The 18,295-nt window shown below is 39.2% G+C and overlaps 1 protein-coding gene across 1 annotated transcript; it reads left to right on the forward strand.

Moving 5' to 3' along the window:
* The first annotated feature begins 484 nt into the window (after positions 1 to 484).
* Positions 485 to 2,423, forward strand: LOC121787906 (traB domain-containing protein-like). The gene is made up of 9 exons (XM_042186750.1): positions 485 to 699; positions 772 to 819; positions 897 to 1,118; positions 1,200 to 1,307; positions 1,372 to 1,461; positions 1,544 to 1,644; positions 1,724 to 1,841; positions 1,918 to 2,030; positions 2,111 to 2,423. The coding sequence occupies exons 1-9, from the start codon at positions 496 to 498 to the stop codon at positions 2,142 to 2,144; spliced, it is 1,038 nt and encodes a 345-aa protein (XP_042042684.1). The 5' UTR covers positions 485 to 495; the 3' UTR covers positions 2,145 to 2,423.
* Positions 2,424 to 18,295: the final 15,872 nt, after the last annotated feature.

The raw sequence follows: 18,295 nt of genomic DNA on the forward strand, positions 1-18,295 counted from the left end.
ACTTAACTCAATAAAATATCATTTTCTTAAATCCCTTACAAAAAGAAGTTGATCACTTATAGCAGGACAAGAAAGTATACAACAATATTTTGATTATAAAAAATACTAATAAAGTAGATATTATTATTTAAAATTGAATGAATTACGGTTAATGAATAATAACAGATCTTACAACAAAAAAAACCGTCTAATTTCAAATCCATATAACAGATCTTAAAACAAAAAAAAACGTCTAATTTCAATTCCATATAACAGATCTTAAAAAAAAACGTCTAATTTCAAATCCATATAACAGATCTTAAAACAAAAAAACGTCTAATTTCAAATCATATGGATGTAGTACTACCTTAGAGAGAAAATGGCGCAACAGGTTTCTTGTAATGCGCAAAAGATTTAATGGAATGTGTCAAAATTCATATAGCGGTTGAATTAGTCGATACATATTTTTAACATATAGATAGATAAAAAAAAATCCAAAAACGGAAGTAGCCAAAGATGTACAGAGCAAAGCGTCTCTACCAAATCGCTCAGCAGCGGCTGAGTCACTCCTCGGCCACATCGAGAGTCGGTTATGAACGTAAAAGGAGGAAGTGGATGCCGCAGGAGCTCACAGGAGGTGTATTGGAGCTCACGTGCAAGTCATCTGCGCCTAGCGGCGTCTGCAATGTCTATTTGGTTGGAACTAATCACCATTGTCTGGTAATTAATTTACTAGTGTTTTTTTTATCGTATTATAATATACATCTGAATTTAATTGTTCTTCATCTCCAGGTATCTGGGAGATTAGCTCAGGCTGCGGTGAAATTCTTCAAGCCAGAGGTACTTTCTATGTTATTTATTATTTTGCATTCTCCAATATAGCAGTGTTATGATTATAATTTATGCACCTAATCCAGGTTGTTTTCTTGGAGTTGTGCGACTATCGCAAACCTATTTTAATGGGTCAAAATGCAAAGGTATTTTGTATTTGGAGTCTGTTTGTGAAGAGTTACTCAGTCAATGAATATATGAATAATGTTTATTTGGTGTTGGAGGTCCCAACCATTCGAGAAATGGTGGATATGTGGAGGAAAAATTTGACAGTTTCTTATATTCTTCACTACTGGATTGAGACCAAGGTATGGATCTATAATTCTATATTAATGTTAACCAAGTTAGTATAGAGAAACATCTTTATCATGTCACTTAACTATTCCTAGACTCAAGATGAATCATGGAATGGTATATCCGGTGGAGAGTTTTACTTGGCAAATGCGGAAGCAATGAAATATGGAGCCAAGGTTATACTTGGTGATCGACCATATCCGGTGTGAGCTTTTGATCTCTTTATCAAGCCCCAACCCCAATTTTTTAACCAGTTTTTTTGGGTAGGTTACAGCGATGAGATACATGGGCAAGGCGTCTCTCGTGGATTTGTTGATTCCACAAGAGATATGTTTGCCAAAAGATTGCTTCGACAAGGCATGCATGCTCATTAATTTTAACTTATACTACCATGATTATTTAATTGTGTGTGTGATAAGTGGGGTATTCCTTTATGTAGCTTCATGGAAAGATGCATGCTGGCGCAATGGATCGAATGAGCGAGGAGTATGCTAAGCAGGATCCTATCATGGCGCAGACTTTCGTGGATGAGCGCAATCAGTTCATCATCTCAATTAACTTTCTAATTCATTTCCATTCCATCAATTGTTATTTTTGGTCATTTCATTTTTGTATATAGATATATGTCAACAAAGCTACGAGAAGTTGCAACACAGCATGAATCTGTGGTTGCTGTCGTTGGAATGGGCCACGTACCGGGAATAAAAAAATACTGGAATCAGAAACACCCTATAGACGTAAACATCTTATAACTTTCGATTTAACACTAAATAGCATATGTATAAGGATGTGATGTAAGGTTGAATGTATCAGGTTGATCAACTTCTTAGCGTTCCAAAACAACCAATGACCGTGTGGGATCTACTTGCTTTTATTCTCGCAATATTAGTCATCATCTTGAGGCTCGTACGCTTTAACGTCGACAGGTACGTTGTGTTTGTAACTGTCTTAATATCAACTGAGAGGCAAATGCTTTAATAATTTTCCACTAATCCTTAATTAACAGGCGCAGGAACAGGCGTAGTCGAGCAGCTCCTTAATTTGCATCATCAGAAAATAAAGGTGGCTACTCTCTTCACCTTCTCTCATTTGGATCAATACTCAAAATGGCATCTCATGTAGAACAATGAATTGTTGCACAACTTTTTTCGGATGAGCAGTTGAAAGATTCAAGAAAAAGAGTATTGTTACAATGCATAGCTGTAAATTGTACTTGGGATGATATTTGATACATAATATGTTAAACATGGATTGACAGAGTATGTTGTGAACAAATACATTTTTTGATTGAGTTTCAAAAAACCTTAGTTTCTTAAAAACGAAATATTCTTATTAATCAAAATCTGCATTTAAAAAAAATGACATCCTATTTTCTCATTTCAAATACCCTTAATTCATATTCCATCTGTCCTAGCTCAAGTGATTGATTTCTTTTTGGCCGTTGTTTTGCGAAGATAATAATAAATAATTAAATTGGAGATAGAGTAAAGTACGAAAGAGAATAATATAGAAGAGAGTCGTATCTACATTATTATTTTACTTACTTTACTTTCTCTCCACTTTAACTACTTATTATCATTTTTCCCAAACATGTGTCGAAAAGCAGTCAAATATAAGGAGATGGAACGGAGGGAGTATCAAATATAAGGAGATGCGAATGTTTCAGGTTGAGCGACTTCTTGACGTTCCAAAACATCTAATAACCGTAGGCAGTGTTCTTACTTTTATTATAGCAATGCAAGTCCAGCATCTCCTTTATTTGCATCATCAGTTAGCGGCTAATGAAGGGGACTACTCTCTTCACATTCTGATGTAAAAAAAAAATATGTTGTCACGAATTCTTTAACTCTGAATTGTGAAACGATTTTACCAAGTCATCATCTTTTTCCTTTTAAAAAGCAAACAAAACACACGAATCTTTGTAATAATATTTTATTTCATTAGGTTCTTCTACAAATTTTTAATTTATTAGGTTTTTGTGCTAATACATTTTATTTCTTCAAATCCTTATATGAATTCATTTATATATATGAGGTTCTTTGGTTGGACTTGGATCCTTATACTCCTTCCGTCCCAAGGAAGATGACCCCTTCCTTGGACGACACAGAATTTTATGCAGTTCTATTTTGTGTGTTAAGTGGATAGAGTAAAGTAAGATGGAAGGAATAAAGTAGAGATAAATGTATTTTCATTTATAATAATGGTTCATCTTGGTTAGGACAAACTAAAAAGGAAAGTGGGTTATAGACTATGAATTCCTTTTGGATAGGGTAATTCTCGAGATTATGTTCGAAAAGTACAAAGGAATTATATTACAATATTGACCCGATCTATACAAACCATGTGATTTTGCTCTTGCTAAATTATTTATTGAATCTGAATGATGGAAGCACATATTTCCTCATTACATGTCGACACCGTATTATCTATATTACGAACTATTTTTGCACCACGCTTTACCTGTGGGTAAGTATTATTATTAATTTTATAATTTTTTAAAATTGGAATTTATATTATTATTTAACTATTTTAATTTTCATTTAATTCAGATTTCCATTGGCCCGTGGGAGTTCTAATGGATGAAGCTGAGGTGGAGTCACATACAATTCATTCATTAGCAAATTTAAATATATTAAGAAATAATATTCTTTAATGCCAATTATAGACGCAAATTACCACTCAAGGTAAATGTGATGTATAACCCAAAGTACAATGTCTATATTATATCTCTCTTTGTAATTTTCGGATCATTATCAATAATATTAGCTCAAGTTCTCCAGTGGAAGTAGACACAATTTCCCGATCGCGTGTGCTATTCTTGATTTCATTTTGCATTTGAATCCATTTGGTGGTTCTTTTATTTAAAATCAGATGCTTGAGATTTCTTGTTATTTTAACTGCAATTCATGTTACATTGTATGTAGTATATGTGGGAAGAGTGGCAGACATTTACGCTCACTGGGATATTTGCAAATCGCAAGTAAATGGATTTCCCAATGTTGTACACTGAAAATACAGCCGTGAAGATGAGGCTTTTTGTCACGACCCAATTCTTGTTAAGGATAACGAGATTGAGTAATTCGCGACTAATGGGGGATTAAAGAAGCGGGGATAGAAAGGGGGTAGAATCTGAAGAACTTGCCAAAGCCAAAAGATGGATATCACAAAATAAGAACCAAGTATTCGGTTACAAATTCTCAAAACAGAGTAATTCAACAAGTCAAATGAATCAGAGTTCGATGATGAGACATTACTATTCTCATTTAACAAACACAGCGGAATAGGTCCCTACTGAACGACTTCGGGTATGAGGACACGAATCGCCTGGGAATCCACACGATTATTTACTAGCATCAACTCCGATCAATTCTCCTCTCTCTGGGCGTTCAACCTGCACATTTAGAAATACATGCAGGGCTGAGTACAGGTGTACTCAGTGGACACGTGCCGAAAACAAAACATACAAATATAAGTTGTCATCCATCCACAGTATCACACGGGGGTTTTCTTAAAAGGCCCGAGCATACTAAATTCTTTTGTGATCTTAATAGTCCGACTGATCAGTCTATGTTCTTGATATATCTCACCATGTCTGAGAATCTAGTGTGCCGTGAAGGTGGCCACCTTCAACAACACCCTCGCCGGCCAACCTCTCTAGGATGGCTCACGGCTCTCGTGCACGTCATTCCGAATAGGATTTGCGGTCCTATTGGGAACCGAATTCGTTACTCACTTTTTGGCATCGCCAAACTTTCGGCAGATAGCCCTCACAGACATGTCTCGAAAACAAACATTTTATGGCATGACAACAACTTTAAAATAAATCATATCTCCATTTTTGAGAAAAGATGATAATTCATAACTTCAAAATATTTGCTTTACATCCACACTATAGTGCTGGATATTAAAAGAAAGCCCACCTGTAATGCTTATCTCCAATTAACAATTCCTCGTTCGGCCTCTCCTGCCTCTTGAACAATTTCCTTTAGAAATAAATAGCGTAACACGCTAATTAATACTCAAACTATTTCTTCTGAGAAAAGAATGCATGCATCCTATTTCTTAGTCTCGGCTTAAAGGATTTTTCTTAAATCCTAACTTGGCTTTGTTGTATGACAACATTAAATTGTTCCGCCCACCAATTTGGGAAATTTCTATTTTCTCTTAGTTAAATATGGATTCTTAAAATCCCTCTCTTAAATCCTTTCTGTCGGATTTTCTTAAGATTTCTTAAGCTCCTTAAGGCCACTTAGGACCGCCCATGGCGTCGCGGGGCGACGCCGGTCGGCCCTTCGCATCTCCAACTTTAATATTTTCCATCCTCGGGAACTCAATAATTTATTTGGGAATTAATTTATCAATCTTCAACTCGATTATTAAATTAACCCCAACTCCCAATAATTAAGTCTTGGTCCAACAAGTTACGTGTGAAGCCCATTCCAAGGAAAATCCGTCGGCCCAAATACTTCTCCAAATAATCCAAATTAAATCCCATGTGAGGCAGCCTATTTGCTAAATTAAAGCAAGGGGCCCAAACACTATATTAAATCCCCTTGGCCCAAATTGGAATTGAAGTCAACCACCCATTTACTCCCTTCCATCGCCACTCCTCTATCCTCACATTCCCATCTCCCAATTCAACTTCTCAAAGAAATTTAGGGATTCCAGACTCAATTGATCACAACGGCTCCTCCCCCATCGACGCGTCGCTGTCTTCGGCGAGGTCGCCGACTCTGTTCTGCGTCGCCGGAGCCCGCCGATTCGCCCCCTTCTCCTCTGAAATTCAAAGTCCTAATCGGAGGGCAGCGACATCCTTTCCTCTCTGACGAAGTCGCCGCTGTCTCGACGGGGATCCCGGAGTCCCGTCGGCGCACGCACACCATCCGTCACGTCTCCGTCGCGGCCATTCTCGGCGGCAGATTCGCCGCATGCACTACCTCCGCCATTGGCGCGGTTCCGATGCTGCACGAGGAAGCTCGGGGTCGTCGCCGCCTCAGCCTCGGCGAGTGAATCTGCTGACCGCTCCAGTCTCCGCCGCATCGGCGCTCGCCCGTCGTCGGACAGCCCTCCGCTCCTAAGCTAAGCCTCTTTCCCCACTTCCCCTTTACTTATCGTTATTCGATTGTGGTCTCTTGGTTCAAAAAAAATTGTGATTCTTGGTGGAGGGATTTGATTTCTGGAATTGATTCTTAGCTATTATCGTCATGCCTTAACCTATGCATTTGGGAGCATTAGCTCACTGTAACTTTGTTTCTGCATATGCTTACTGGGGAATACTTGGTGGGTTTGCTACTGTTCCATATTCATACTGTTGTGAGGATCCTATGGAAAAGTTCTAAGTTCTTGGCTACTACTTGTTCTATATGATGCAAGAGGGGTTGTTGAGGTGGTTACCTTGATCGGTGTCTCGGCTGGGTTGTCCTTGTCTTGCCTCCTTCCCTTCCTCCATCTGCTCCTTTGTTCCTTGAAATCCTTAGGGCCGAAAAGTGGGAGGAAGAGGGTGGTGATGGGTGGTATTTATAGCCGAGACCTTGGCTAGTGAGGGCTGATCCTTGGGAGCTGGATTTTCCAAATCCAGTTAGGGGTTGTCTCCCCTTTCATATTTTCTTAATAGGCTTCCATGCCTAAATTAGTGAAATTCTTGAGGGGAGGGAGTCCTTTGGCGGTTGCTTGAGCCTCGGTGAAAGGGAGTTCTGACTTCCACCTTTGGCTGTCCTAGCTTGCCTATTGTTTCTTCTTTGAGCTTGTGTCTTACCCTTTATCCTTCGTGTCAAAATTTTAATCCCCAAGTTCATGCTAAAATTTTGCAGGTGGAAAGGCTGTCCTTCTTGATGTTTGGTGGGAGCAGGAACCGAGAAGAGAGGGGGTGGAGAAAGAGAAAAGGATTCCTCTGTAGCTACTTAGCTCTCTTACCAAGATAGTTAGCTTCTAGTCTTCTTTATGTGATGTCTCTTTTACTCACATAAACTTGTACAACTTGTATTGTCTTTTCATTGTACTATTAGCATTCTTACATTTGGATGTAGAGTTATTTGTATGCGCTCACTTTTCGTTAATAAAAGTATCCCAATTTACTTTTATTCTTGCAACCTTTTCTTTTGTACACCAATTATTTCATGAAATTGTATTTGCTTTTCTTCAATAAATTCTAGTAATCTCTTATTTAAAATTCTTGCTATTTAAATAGAAATCCTTGTTTCACTTAAACTTTCTTCCTCAACAAAATACTTAATTCGATTCAACGTCGGAGATTACAACGAGATATCCTTCGTTCATACGGGGCGTCACACTTTTGGCTCATTCAGAAGGTTTAATGAGGAGAAAGAATGGTTATCCAATGTATGACATCAGATATTAGACTTGATTCACATCTAAATTGATAATCTATATCGATAATTGTCTTCTTTACAATTTAGATAAATTTTTGTTTTGAGATTCAGATACAATAATGTTTGAATGTGTATTCCTATAACCTTCTTAATTACAATTTATATATATATATATATATATATATATATAGGGATGTATTCATTTCCTTTTTCCATATTTTGTTCTATTGTTCTTTTCAATCTCGGCCATTCATTCTGAAGATCTAACGGCCCCGAATAATACAAACTTATGTTAAATTAAATCATTAAAAAATGCGAGAAAGCTATTTTAGGGAATCGACGTTGGTGGTTGTTATGGAAAATCCCATGATTTTCTCTTCCAATCTCAGCGGTTATTTTCTATGGAGATCACGTTCAATTTGTGGTATCTTCCAAAAATTTATGCGTCTACACTCCACAAATATCATCGCGCCTGAAGTTCGTCGCCGGATTTGGTTATTGATGAAAACCGTTCGTTTATATATTGCAACAGTAGTTGTGCAGTCTATTGCAACCGTTTGTCGCCGATATCTGGGTGTGCCTCGTTGGTGTTTGTTATTAAATGAACAATGGAAGAAGGTACATATCGTTTATGTTCCAACACTGTGTTCGACTACTTTTTCGCAGGTTGCAGAATTTCTGGTGTAGTAAATCGTATGTGATTTATGGTTTTGTTAATCAAAGGCACGCATACTATAGTAAATCTGTAGGTTCACTGCGCAATCGTATTTGTTTTTTTGGTGTTGTGAACAAAAGTTCACGAGTTTCATTCATTGGTTGAAGGTTGAGGGGAGCATAAACCCTAGTTACTTTGGTATAATTGATAAACGTATGTACATAGTCTAGTATGTAGTGTTTGTATAGAGTTATGTAATGCATAATTTGTGATGTATCATGTAGTATAATGCGTAGTTTAGTTTCAGTAATGCATTATTTGTGATATGTAATGAACATTTATCCTTACCCGTTTAATATAAGTTCTGCCGTGTGTCGATGTTTGGCGAACGATTCTTGTTTTCCCTACGGGTTTGACAAGCCTAGGGGCTAGGGTGTAGTATGTTCTAAGTCTAAAAAACGTTGCCCAAATACACGAGCTGGAGTAATTCGTCTGGGGTTGCACATGCATAGCGCGTAGGTATATTTTAAAACATATATACATAATGTACATATTGTGTAGTAATGAACATTTATCCTAACCCAATTAATTTAAGTTGTGACGTGTTTCGATGTTTGGCGCACGTTTCTTGTTTTCCCTAAGGGTTTAACAAGCCTAGGGGCTAGGGTGCAATATGCTCTAAGTCTAAAAAACGTTGTCCAAATACACGAGCTGCATTAATTTGTCTGGGGTTGCACATGCATAGAGCGTAGGTATTTTTTAAAACAGATATACATAATGTACATATTGTGTAGTATAATGCGTAGTTTTAGTTTCTGTAATGCATTATTTGTGATATGTAATGAACATTTATCCTGACCCGTTTAATTTAAGTTGTGCCGTGTTTCGATGTTTGGCGCACGTTTCTTGATTTCCCTAAGGGTTTAACAAGCCCATGGGCTAGGGTGTAGTATATTCTAAGTCTAAAAAATGTTGTCCAAATACACGAGCTGCAGTAATTCATCTCGGGTTGCACATGCATAGCGCGTAGGTATTTTTTAAAACAGATATACATAATGTACATTTTTGTATAGTATAATGCGTAGTTTAGTTTCTGTAATGCATTTTTTGTGATATGTAATGAACATTTATCCTGACCCGTTTAATTTAAGGTGTGCGGTGTTTCGATGTTTGACGAACGATTCTTGTTTTCCCTAAAGGTTTAACAAGCCTAGGGGCTAGGGTGTAGTATGTACACATTAATAACAACGTTAACAAAGACTACTAGTTTGAGTTATAAAACTAGTGTTTTGTTATAATCGTGGCTATGGACTAATTTTAACTGATTTACATAATGTACATATTATAAATAATAATGGTTGTCTTAGGTTCATTAATTGTCAGAACATGACTAGTAAAGTACATGTTTGCTAACCCCTTTTTATTTTCGTTTCTGTACAGTGGTGGTTGTACCTGAATGTTCTCCAGAGTTGAAGCCTATCGTCGGTCAGAAATTTCAATCCTTGGATTTCGCTTTCACTTTTTATGATGTATATGCCCGCGCTGTTGGTTTTGATACGCGCAAACAAGCGATGAGGAAGGTGGATAATGTCACAACCTGGTATCACGTTGTATGCAATAGGGAAGGCAAGAAGAAGTCGGACGAAGATGACCAGTTGAATGCACGGTCTGGTTTCTCTATCAAGCGCATGCGGTTATCTAAGCTCTGTGGTTGTAAGGCGAGTATATCTTTCAAGTTTTTCTCTGAAGAAGGATTGCCATGTTATATTATTCAGGAGTTTAACGAGGCTCATAACCATCACATGGTTGAGTCGGAACATCAACAATTTATGTCAAGTAATCGAAAGTTGGATGATGTACATCAGAAATTCATTCTTGACTGTTCCAAGGCTAATATATGGCCCACACTTACATTTAAGGTGTTGAAGGAAATTCTCGGTGGGTTTAACCTAGTTGGTTGCACTGTTGGGGATATCAAGAATGCTTCGCGAGACATCAAAGCATACGCACATGGATTTGATGTGCAAATGGTGTTGGATGATATGGCTAAGAAGAAGGAGATGTCCGAGGCGTTCACGTATCACTACGAAGTTAATGCTTCTAACTAGTTGGTTGCTCTATTTTGGTGTGACGGTCTGATGAAAATGAATTACCACATGTTTGGTGATATTGTGGCCTTTGACTCCACGTACAACACAAACAGGTATAGACTCAATGACGTCTATTGTACATTATAACACATAAAGTTGTACATTACACCGTGCATTATAACTATTTATTTATGCATTACTACTCACCTGACATTGCATTATGCGATATTGACGTTGCTGACGACACATTTCTATGTGATACGCAGGTACTGTATGATCTTCACTCCTTTCACTGGAAAGGATAATCATGGTAGACCTGTGACCTTCGCGGCCGGATTGGTGTGCAGCTAGAAAACAGGGGCATTTGCTTGGTTGTTCAGACATTCGTCGAATGCATGGGTGTAGCACCCAAGATGATTGTGACAGATCAGGATTTGGGCATGAGATCAGCTATTGAAGAGGTTCTAGTTGGCACTCGCCACCGTTGGTGTATGTGGCATATAATGCATAAGTTGGCCAGCAAGGTACCGAACAGGTTGTTGAGGGACGACGAGTTCAAAAAGGAATTCAATGCTTGTGTGTGGTCGGACCTGGTAGAACCAGGCGAATTTGTGGATGAGTGGAATAGATTGGTGGAACGTCATCGGCTGGAGGACATTGACTGGTTCACCACATTGTATGAGTATAGCCAATTCTGGATACCGGCGTACTTCAGGAATTTTCCTATGGCATCGATGATTAGGACTACGTCCATATCCGAATCGGAGAACAGCTTCTACAAAAATTTTTTGAAGCCCCGAGCTAACATTGCTGAATTCTACTTGAATTTCAACCACGCCCTTGAATTCCAGTGGAACGGTAGAACAACGTTGGACTACCACGATGCCACTGCCCTACCCATACTAGCCACTACTCTGCCATTCGAGAAACATGCTTCCACGCTGTACACCGACAGCATGTTTAAGAAAATACAAGAAGAAATTGTTGAGGGTAATGAAAGATGCCGCGTGCTTGGATTTTCATCCGGAGAACTGGTTGACACCTACAAGCTTGGGGACAGCAAGCACAATGCATATGTTGTCCGTCATGACAGAATGATGATACTTACTCGTGCGAATGCAAACTATTTGGTCGGCAGGGTTATTTGTGCAGCCATATCTTTTTTTGTATCGGAACAATGAAGTGCGAAAAATCCCAGATAAATACTGTAAAAGCCGATGGATGAAGACTCCCTTAGCCAAGGTTGTACATGGGGAGTTTCAGGATCCCCTGCTTACTTGTTCCATCGTTGACGATAGGCAAACTGTGTCTAAGCAGGCGATTTTGATGTTTTATGGGTTTCTTAGATGATTTGAGACCGACATTGAAGTGCTACGTCCATTCGTAGGTGGCGTCGAAGAACTTGGCAATTCTCTTCAAGCTGGTACTCCGTCAACCTCCGCCTCTGAAAAGAGGCGGATGATTGAAGAGTTTTATGGTATGGTAATGCCTGAAGTAGTTGAGGTCCATTCTCCGGATGTCGTGAAGACCAAGGGCCATGCTAGCAGCTCAGCGAGCCGTCTGATTTCGAAGAGAGAGAAGGCTATAAAGGATGCTACTAGGCCTCTTAGACGGTGTAAGGCGTGCGATGAGATGGGTCATCACGACTCCAGGAACTGTCCATTGCTTAAAGAGATGGCGATAGAGAAAGAGACGCGGAAGGGCAAGAGGCCAGCTTGACTCAGTTTCGATACACACAGCATCACTGATTTTTTTTGTCCTAGTCATCTTGTTATTCGAATGGTTGTCATAGTATTCCGAGTGTCAACATCTTATTTCTTGGATTAGTACACTGTTTTCGTTCATTATTGGATTCTATATCTTCAATTACTCTATATAACTGTGTGATTAACTCAGTGAAGTACCAATGTGCACATTGATATTTCGTAATGCCTACAACATTCGAAATAATGACAACTTCTCGATGCATACTGCACGGTCTTAAGATTTATAATAATGACAACTTCTCGATGCATAATGCACGGTCTCAATTAAATAATGCACATATCTATATCTCATTCACCACTTTTCCCATTCCAGCTAGTAGATAAACACAAAATGCAAAATACTTGACAAACAATGCATCTCAGAACATAAATAATGTTAAATTTTTAACTGACTGATGCACACATTGATAATTAACTGTTTAATCTCCAAAGTAAAAAAGAACTTAGAAAACTAAAAACACACGGCTGATAATGACAAAAACAGCAACTCACCCATATACTCAATAATTCTAATAATGCCTAATACATTGCAAATAATGACAGCTACTTGATACATAATACACGACCTCAATCAACTAATGCGCACTTTCTTACTCCACCGAGTTAATCTCCCATGTAAAAAACACTTAAAAAGGTAAAACCAAACGCCTGATAATGACAAAAGCAGAAATTCACCAATATACACAATAATTATCATAATGCATAATATATTGCAAATGATGACAATTGCTTTATACATAATGCACAGCCTCAAACACACAATGCACATACTATATTGCTGAATAATGGCAAATGCTTCATTCATTATGCATAGTCCCAAAATCAGTTTCTTATAGCAAAACGCACATAACAAGTTGTTAAAAATTTACCACGCCACAAGGTGGCTGCGTCCACTTTCCATCACGTGTCTACAAAAAACGTACAGATTAAGTAATCACTCCAGCTATCAATTAACCCATGAATCTCCATCACCCTAGCTGAAACTCTCACTCACTCCAGCCCATAATTCTCGACCCACTGTTCGAAGTTGAACTTGGCCGGTCTCTCTCTCCAATACCGCGTGGCTTTAGACTGGTTTACGGCACCTCTGGTGTTGTGCGCACAAGTAATGAGCGTCTTTGCAAACTTGATTCTAAACATCTCTAAGCTTTTTGTTCCTTTTTGCGCTCAGCCTGCAATCCCAATCACCTTCTCCCCGAAGTACGTCTCCATATGGCGCATGACGTACACTCCCGTCTCCATTGTTACTTCGTTGTTCCTCCATGACATTGTCACCACATGGGCACTGCAGCTTCGTACTAGCCCTGCCATTTTCGGTTCTTTGCACTTGGTAAGTGCATCGGCCATGAATTTTTTCTACAACAAATAGTAAAAGTGTGTAAGAAATCAGTATAATGTAAATTTTGTTTAATATGATGCAACAAAACTGAGTAACCGCATTACGTACCAGAAGAGAGGGTGTGTTGCCATATTTGGCGCTGAAGGATCCGTGAGGTTTTGCCAAGCTGTGGTCTATTATATTCATTTTGCCATCTGGGATATCGAAACACACCACGTAATGAAGGGCACATTAAATGAACTTGTATTTTGTACAATACAATTGATTCTCAGAGCCATTAGTATATAATCAAACTCACCATGTCGTACTTCTCCCACTGGTAGCATCCTGCGCCAAGCGCTTCCTCGAAAAGGATGGTCCAGAAAGAATCAAACTGTCTCTGTTCATCCCATCCTGTAGGGGTGTCTACCACTGTATGTGTCTGCAATTTTGTTGTGTAAATGAGTTCATTATGTTGAAGTATAAGATCAATTTGGTAATAAGAGTATACAAAATGTGTCACTTACACATGGCCTCGTGGAGAAAAAAAGTCTGGACACCGTCTCCGGTGCCTTGAGCTTCTCCATGTTATTAAGGTAAGAGCTCCATGTGTCTACGATGGTAGGGCTGACAGCCTTGAATGGTGCTAACATCAGAAACTCACTCTGCACCGTTTGCTTGAAATTGTCTTCGTAGACAATGGCATCCCTGCATAGCAATAAAACAAGTAAGCAAATCTACCCTATGTGCCAACAAAAAAAACCAGATTGACGCATGTGTCTCAGTTGTGCTCAGGACCTAGAAGTATAGCTCCTTGTCAACGATGTTGGCCTTGGCTGTTAGTCTAACAGCCCGCTCGTTGAAAGGAGACCGAACAGCCAGACTGGCTTTCTTCACACGGGTTGTTTCCACGTTTGCTGCCTCCTGCAAACAACACATATTCTTAACACAGCTAAGCATCATCATCCACAAAAGGTAAAACTTTTATTCCCATACTACTTGTCTAGCCTCCTCCGGCTGGACCTCCTCCTGCTTTCCTTTCCCTTGCACAGCCGCAGTAAGTAAAGGCACCTCTTCACCGATCACACCCTTTCCGGTCCCACCGATCACAATCCCCTTTTCCTTAGCCTGGGGAGGTTTCTATTTGCACAAAACACAAGCCACGTTATGAATGCGACCACAAAATACAAGTTCAGGTAATGCATAAGTCATAACAAATAATGCATGTCATAACAAATAATGCACACATAGCAATACAGTGTATACCTACAATAATACAGTGTACAAATAATGCACACAACAAATTAAATAATTTACAGATTTCATCGGTATCTTGCATTCACCATCTACCCCATATCACATAGCAATTTGTTAAATAATGGCTCAATATTTACAATAAAGGTATACTACCGGAGTAATAATGAATATATTAAGGCACATAATGTTCAAGACTACATGGGAGTTGTGGATTTCAACATTTAACCTATCCACATAAGACTACAAGAAAGGTATACTAACAGAGTAATATCTAATCTAAACAAATAGCTACATGATGCACACATTTAATCCAATAATCGACTTATGTTAAATGCATCCACCATTTCACCAACACCCCTCAGCAGGTAGATATATAATGCCAAAACTCTTTACAAATAATGTGTACAACTGAATACATAATGTACACTGTAACGCAAATAATGCACACATAAATGTACAGTTAAATCATATACTATAGTTTAGCATCAACCTTTGCCATGACGGGAGGTTTCCCTCTGCTGCCTTCTCAGCCTGACCCTATGTTGTAAAGTCAGTCACACATATGATGAAATGAGGAAGTAGTTGCAACAATGAAACAAAAACAGTTTATAATGCACGGAATTTTTAGTTTGTACACACATTGGCTCTCTCCTCTACCCCTGCTATATGTTTTGTTGCCTTCACTGCCGTGGTTTTTGTGCTTGCCACCTTCCCACATTCACCTTTCCGAATCCCACTCGCATCATGAACAGACTCACCTACTGAATCAGTCTCCTGCATAATATAACGAACAATTAAAACAAATCCATAAAGTACAAACTTGTGACGATAAATTGTTTAGGTTTTTAACTGGTATACCAGCCTTACTCTTCAATCCACCGACTACCACCATGTCTGATGCTGCATCTAAAGTGTGCACTTCAGTTGGGACTTCAAGTCCGGCAGCATCACCTAATGGATCAGGCATGGCCGAGCCTCCTTGATGCTCGTCAACTCCTGGCTGATCAACAGCCGGGGCAAAATTTTCTCGGGCATCAGGTTGGGGAGCTACACCTTCGTCACCGCTGACCCCTGCCTCATGTGTTTGCTGTGTAGCAAACGGGTCAGGGCAGTCAAATCCATCCAACACAAACGATAGCCTTGCAAAGCTGGCTATGATAGTCTTCTTCTTGTCATACGCGGCCATCATCTTCTCCATCTCGCCTATCCAATCTTGACTGTACTCCTCTTCGTCGACCCTTCTCGTCATCTCCCACCACTTCTTGCTCTTCAATTCCCAACAATTTTCTTCCAATTTGACTCCCCACACGGAAGCAATCATCATCCAGGAGTTCCACAGGTATACTCTTGAAATCATCGACCCACGTCGAGATTGCGTGGGCAATCAATGTGCTCGAAGCGATGAACTTGTCTCTTATCCGCTTCGCTCTGTGCAGGCTTGTAGAGGGGCCCTCTCCTCCAGCCACAGTTGCCAGCCTTCTAATTTCCTCTTCCTCCAGCAATCTCTCCTTATCTATCCGAGCCTCTAACCTCCCCGTGCCGAATTGGTCATGCTCCACGTCCTCTCGTTGCCTCAGGGTCTCTGCTGTCCACCCCTTCATTGTCGGCCAGGCACGAGTGACGCTCCTCCGGATGTGAACCACGCGGTCCACATAAGCGCACTGTCATTATTAGACAAAGAAAGTAACTGGTCAGTAATGCAAATTAATATACACATAATGCATGATATGTAGAGGTTTAATGCTAAATATTAACCACAGAATGCATGATATACAGAGGTTTTAGTGGCAGTCATAGGATTCCATTTTGGATAATCTAAGCAATGAATGCAAATGATCATGTACTGTAGTTTCTTATTCACTTACCACCAGGAAGTGTATCGGCCCTGTGAATACCACAGTTTGGCCGTTTGCCCAGCTGGGGAGAGTGGCCTCGAGCACGGAGAGCACGTAACCACACCAATTCATATTCCTTATCTCGTCTACATCGTCTATGAAATGCAGAATCTTTGGCTTGCAGTTGCCGTCGCTGGGAGTCTCTATCAATGCATTCTCTAGGAGGAGCATGAATAGCTTCTTGAACTCTTCCCCACCATCAACTTCAGCCATCATGAGCTGAGATATGTCCTTTAGGGTCATCCTAAAACGACCCTTCAGACACATTTCGGCCACCATGTCGTTGAAGGTGAAGTTTGTTTGTTTGTCCACCGGCCTCGAGATTGGTGTAGGCCCTCGCGGAAACCCCAACGTCAAATGGACGTCTTCCTTGTCTAGTGTCAGGGTCTCACCCCCAGTCAGCTGAATTTGGCATCGTGCTAGATTTAGGGCGTTCAACACCCAATATGCCAGATAACCAGGAATTCCTTCATGTCGAAATGAAGGATCACCCCAAATCCAATTTCTGAAACGCTAACTTTTGTCTTGGAGTCAACTGTTTCAAGCAGCTGAGGAATTCTGATGGGGTTCGTCGACAATAGAGACGATCGCCCTTTCTTCGTCTAGGGTTCTTCGGCTTACCCTGATCTGCAGCCGTACTTGGGCCTACCTTGGCCAATCTATCCCTGAATATTTTTGCAAGTGCTACCGGAATTACATCGTCGACTACTTCGTCGTTGTCGAGTTGTAGCTGCTTCTCTGATATGGACCCAACAACATAAAACATCAGAAAATTAGCATTAAAACATAATACAACATGATATGAGCTTTATGATGAATAATACTAACGACAACATGCATGCACTTATGAATTCATATAATGCGACATTTGAAGTTCACTGAATTAATTCACATAGATACACAACACTATTTATAATGACTACTATTCTGTAAAGAATGACCAAAACTTGACCCATAATTCGCAAGACAAATCATATAATGCACATATTTATATTGCATTCAATAATTTTCCCACACCACCCAGCACGCAGGAAAATAATGTATAATACTTGCAAAATAATGCAGCAACACAGAACATGAATAATGTAAGATTTTTTATAAACTAATAATCAACAATTCTCATAATGCATAATATATTGCAAATAATGACACTTATTTGGTATATAATGCAAATAATGCATAATATAATGCACATCATCAGGCAAATAATACCCATAGGTATTTTCCATTCAACACTTTTCCCACAACCTCCACTAAGCAGACACATAATGCAAAATAATTGGCAAATAATGCTTCCCAAAACTTCAATAATGGATCATTTTAAACAACAAATGCGCACTTTGAATCTTCACTGAGTTGATTAACCAATATACACATTACCTCACATAATGCCTAATATACTGCAAGTAATGACAATTACCTGCTACATAATGCACTGCCTAAACCAAATAATGCACATATGTAATCTTCACTGAGTTGATTAACTCATATATACAATACCTTTCATAATGCATAATATACTCCAAATAATGACAATTACCTGCTACATAATGCACTGCCTAAACCAACTAATGTACATATGTAATCTTCACTGAGTTGATTAACCCATGTACACAATACCTCTCATAATGCATAATATACTGCAAATAATGACAATTAACTGCTACATAATGCAGTGCTTAAACCAAATAATGCACATATGTATCTTCCAATAACTAATTTTCCCACAACAGCAAGTAACCGGGTACATAATGCAAAATATTTAACAAACAATGCATCCCAACACATCAATAATGTTACTTTTAGATTAACTAATGCACACAAAACTGTCATGCAATTACCCTTCCAGCCATTAACTAATGCGCACAATGCAAGCCTAAT

Source organism: Salvia splendens, chromosome 22, assembly GCF_004379255.2.
Source record: "Salvia splendens isolate huo1 chromosome 22, SspV2, whole genome shotgun sequence".
In the NCBI taxonomy this organism is placed as follows: Eukaryota; Viridiplantae; Streptophyta; class Magnoliopsida; order Lamiales; family Lamiaceae; genus Salvia; species Salvia splendens.

Excerpts from the sequence above, each read along its gene's own strand:
- LOC121787906 (XM_042186750.1), top strand. The coding sequence starts at position 496 with ATGTACAGAGCAAAGCGTCTCTACCAAATCGCTCAGCAGCGGCTGAGT. Across the intron at positions 1,462-1,543 it reads CAAAAGATTGCTTCGACAAG|CTTCATGGAAAGATGCATGC; the intron begins GCATGCATGCTC and ends TCCTTTATGTAG. Across the intron at positions 1,645-1,723 it reads TTCGTGGATGAGCGCAATCA|ATATATGTCAACAAAGCTAC; the intron begins GTTCATCATCTC and ends TTTTGTATATAG.